Below are 3,973 nucleotides of genomic sequence, written 5' to 3'. Positions count from 1 at the left end.
ACAAGTCCAAAAGAATCAAATTACAATCAAACCTTACAGACTAATTTAATTAATGTTGAAACAAAATTAAAAAAAACGTCAAACAAAAGACAAAATATTGACCAAATATTATGCTCATATCGTATTTAAATTGAATGGACTTAAATGATGTATATCTTCATCCTTTTATACAAAACCCTAACAATAACATTTAAATATTAATTTGAATATTCTACAACTTAATTAATAGATAAGAGCTCCTAGAGAATGAAATTAGTTTGGATTGATAAAATTTGGAAAACAAAGGTTGTAAAGGCCAAGATTGCCCAAAATAATCTTGACCTAAAAGTAGGAAAAATGTCACAATTTTTTTTAATAAGAAGAAGAAAGAAGTCACAATCTAGCTATTCAATGGGCATCTTTGAATCAGAAATATTTTTTTTAATAAGAAGAAGAAAGAAGTCACAATCTAGCTATTCAATGGGCATCTTTGAATCAGAAATATTTTTTTTAATAAGAAGAAGAAAGAAGTCACAATCTAGTTATTCAATGGGCATCTTTGAATCAGAAATATTTTTTATTAAGAAGAAGAAAGAAGTAACAATCTAACTATTCAATGGGCATCTTTGAATCAGAAATATGGTCCCACAACGAAAAAAAGGTTATGGTCTTAACACGCAACCAAAGTACATTTTATACCCTATTTTTTCGTCCCGCGAAATTAGCTATTCAATGGGCATCTTTGAATCAGAAATATGGTCCCACAACGAAAAAATGATTATGATCTTAGCACGCAACCAAAGTACATTTTATACCCTATTTTTTCGTCCTAATTTTTCGTACCGAAAAATTAGCACCGAATGTACGTAGGTATATGCATTGAATACGGTACGACATACTCAATGTCAGAAGTCACACATTTTCCAAGCCACCAGGAAAATGTAGTTTTCCAATTATAATGGAAGCCGGCCACCAGACCAACAGTAAACGAGCTTAGAAATCCGGAGAAGTTTCAAATCGGGAACGAAAATTTCTATATAAATGCACCAGCTTTGGGAACTTTCTGTGCACTTTTGAATCCTTCTCTGTTTTGTTACAGCAAAAACTAAAGCTCTGTTCACAGGGCTAGATCTGTTTCTGCAGCGTTTCTGCAGTTTTATAAGCTCTGTGTTAATGGCTGATCTGAAGTTCACTGTGAGAAGGCAGGAAGCAGTCCTTGTGGCTCCTTCTTTGCCTACTCCCAGAGAAATTCTCTACCTCTCCAACATTGATGATCAGGCAGGCCTCAGATTTCACATCCCTATAGTTCAGTTTTATAAGCATAACTTTCTGAAAGAGTGTCAAGATCCTGCTAAAGCTATCAGAGAAGCCCTAGGAAAAGTTCTGGTGCATTATTACCCTTTTGCTGGAAGGCTGAGAGAGGCGCCTGCTGGGAAACTGGTGGTGGAATGTACAGGCGAAGGAGTTCTGTTTGTGGAAGCAGATGCAGATGTTACTCTCGCTGAATTTGGAGATGTTCAGCCGCCGATTCCCGGATTTAATGAACTGCTGCACGACATTCTCAGCCCTCAAACTCTCATTAACTCCCCCCTTCTTCTCATCCAGGTCTGTAAATCTAGGCTTTTTAATCAGAATTCTGTTTCTGTGCCATGGCGAGTAGATCTGTTAATTCACGGGAAATTATTGTAGTACTTCCCTTCGTTTTGCCTTTTTTTGTTTATTTTGTGCAGGAGGGTCTGTCCGTAAGGGATCTATGTGTATCTTCTATAATTTGTTTAGCTTTCTTTAAGTTTTTGGTTTATGGGTAAAATTTGGTAAAATTTGAGTTGGTTAGCTTCCTTTTTTAAGTTTTTGGATAAAATTGTGTAGTGTTAGCATCTTGGTGTAGAGAGGATGGTTGAGCCGTTAAGTTGTTAAAAGATATGAATTGGAGATTCAGTTTTTTCATGATTTTGTATATTTGTGATGAATTTTCAGGTAACACGTTTGAAATGTAGAGGCTTTATATTTGCCTTGTTGTTGAACCATTGCATGGCAGACGCGATGGGATTGATCCAGTTCATGACAGCTTTGGGCGAAATGGCCATGGGAGCAAGCGGTCCGTCGATTCCTCCAGTATGGGAAAGGGAGACCCTAAAACCCCGCCCGAAACTCTCAATCAACTTCCCTCTCAATGAATATGATCAAGTCCCGGGGCAGATTGTATCTGTAAATGACATGACCCATGCTTCCTTATACTTTGGCCCCAAGGAAATCGCATCCTTGAAAAGACAAGTCCCCAACAAAACCCCGACCTTCGAGTTATTATCAGGGTGCCTGTGGCGTTTCAGAACAAGAGCCCTCAACATGGCGGCAGAGCAGGAGGTGCGATTCATATTCCCATTAGATGCTCGCTCCAGATTCGAACCGCCAATTCCACATGGCTACTATGGAAACTTAATTAGCTTAGCTTGTGCCAAGACCACTGCTGGAGTGTTGGCAAACAAACCCTTGTCCTATGCAGTGGAGTTAATTAATAGGGCCAAAAAAGCCGTTAACAATGAATACATGCGGTCAGTGATAGACTTGATGGAGGTTAAGGGTCGACCACATTTTACTGTGGTGGGGAGTTTTCTAATTTCTGATGTGACCAAGCTTGGGTTTGGAGATGTGGATTTTGGGTGGGGTAAGGCAGTCTATGGTGGGCCTGCCAAAGGTGGGGTAGGAGCTGTGCCGGGTGTCTCTAGCTTTTTCGTTCCTCGTCGAAATAATGATGGAACGGAAGGAATATTGGTTCCTTTTTGTTTGCCCTATGAAGCCATGCAAAAGTTTCAGCTAGAAATAGCAGAGGCCATAGGACAAGAAGCTCCTCCTTTTATACAATCTTCCCTTTGAAAATCTACAACTAGAATGTTATGGTTCAATCTGTATAGTAAGAAAAGTTTTATTACTATATTAAAATATTGATATAGTGAATTATGTAAAAGTTTCGTATCAAATTCTATGATTCATCATGGAATAATATGTATTGCATATGAGTTAATACAAAGGGGGACTTGATGCCAATCTTTTCACTCTTGTTACTTACATTTATATTTTAAAAGTTCAAAACATGAAACCGAAATTATGGGCAATAGATTTGACATGCACAATGTCCCTTACACTTGTTTTAGATAATTTTCTATTACAATTTTAAACATATACTTATGTTTATTTGTGGTTTTCTTTGTTTTGAGGGAAATGTTAAAATGTAGGGAAGAAAAAATATGCATTTATGTTTTTTTTTTAATGTAGGATTTAATATCATTCACAAGGAGCTTTTAGTTACCTGATATAGGGGCACAAGTTCTTAGACTAAAACAAGGCACAATACCAACCTTATCCCTTATGGTGTTGGGGCTTTGCACACAACAAGACTTATTCCTTGGTGGGCTCATTTAGAACCATTCGAGTTCACCAATAGACCAAGAGTATTGACCATGTAAAAAGATTTATTTAACAATGATTATACATTTTCAACTAGACTATTAACCTACAACTAAAACTCCAATTCCTAAACATTATTGTTTACTTATTTTAAGAGAATATTATACATCATGATTTTTTAAAAATTACTCGAGACTACCTATTTCTCTAAAGAAAAGTAGCAAATTGGTTCATCTGACCAATGACCATTAGATGAGGAAAAATAATAGTTGTTGAGATACCAATTCAATAAAACAATATATATTGTTTGACTTCAAATTAAATTTAAGTAGAGACTTTCCCTATTAGTTCATTTTTTTCTCTAGAGTGGATTAAGCTAATATTTTAATAATCATTTTGCTCTCCAAGTTGAATTAGGGACAAGTGGCAACTATGTTATATGCTTGTACAGGATAAAAGTGCATAATTTCACTCTTCAGTTAATTCTTTTATTTTATTTTTGACATTATCTTGAATACATAGTTTTAGCATCCAATTTTTCCTAATATGTGCATTAGGTGGCTTTGAATCCAATTTGTACCCTTTGTTG

General features: G+C 36.1%; 1 protein-coding gene across 1 annotated transcript; it reads left to right on the top strand.

Annotated features, from left to right (window-relative positions):
* The first annotated feature begins 949 nt into the window (after positions 1-949).
* LOC131066772 (benzyl alcohol O-benzoyltransferase) lies at positions 950-3,024 on the top strand. The gene is made up of 2 exons (XM_058001611.2): positions 950-1,584; positions 1,957-3,024. Exons 1-2 carry the CDS (start codon positions 1,153-1,155, stop codon positions 2,851-2,853), a joined length of 1,329 nt encoding a protein of 442 aa, XP_057857594.1. The 5' UTR covers positions 950-1,152; the 3' UTR covers positions 2,854-3,024.
* Positions 3,025-3,973: the final 949 nt, after the last annotated feature.

This window comes from Cryptomeria japonica, chromosome 2 (genome assembly GCF_030272615.1).
Source record: "Cryptomeria japonica chromosome 2, Sugi_1.0, whole genome shotgun sequence".
In the NCBI taxonomy this organism is placed as follows: domain Eukaryota; kingdom Viridiplantae; phylum Streptophyta; class Pinopsida; order Cupressales; family Cupressaceae; genus Cryptomeria; species Cryptomeria japonica.
The sequence above is the reverse complement of the archived record's forward strand: the minus strand, read 5'-3'. Positions and strand labels throughout refer to the sequence as shown.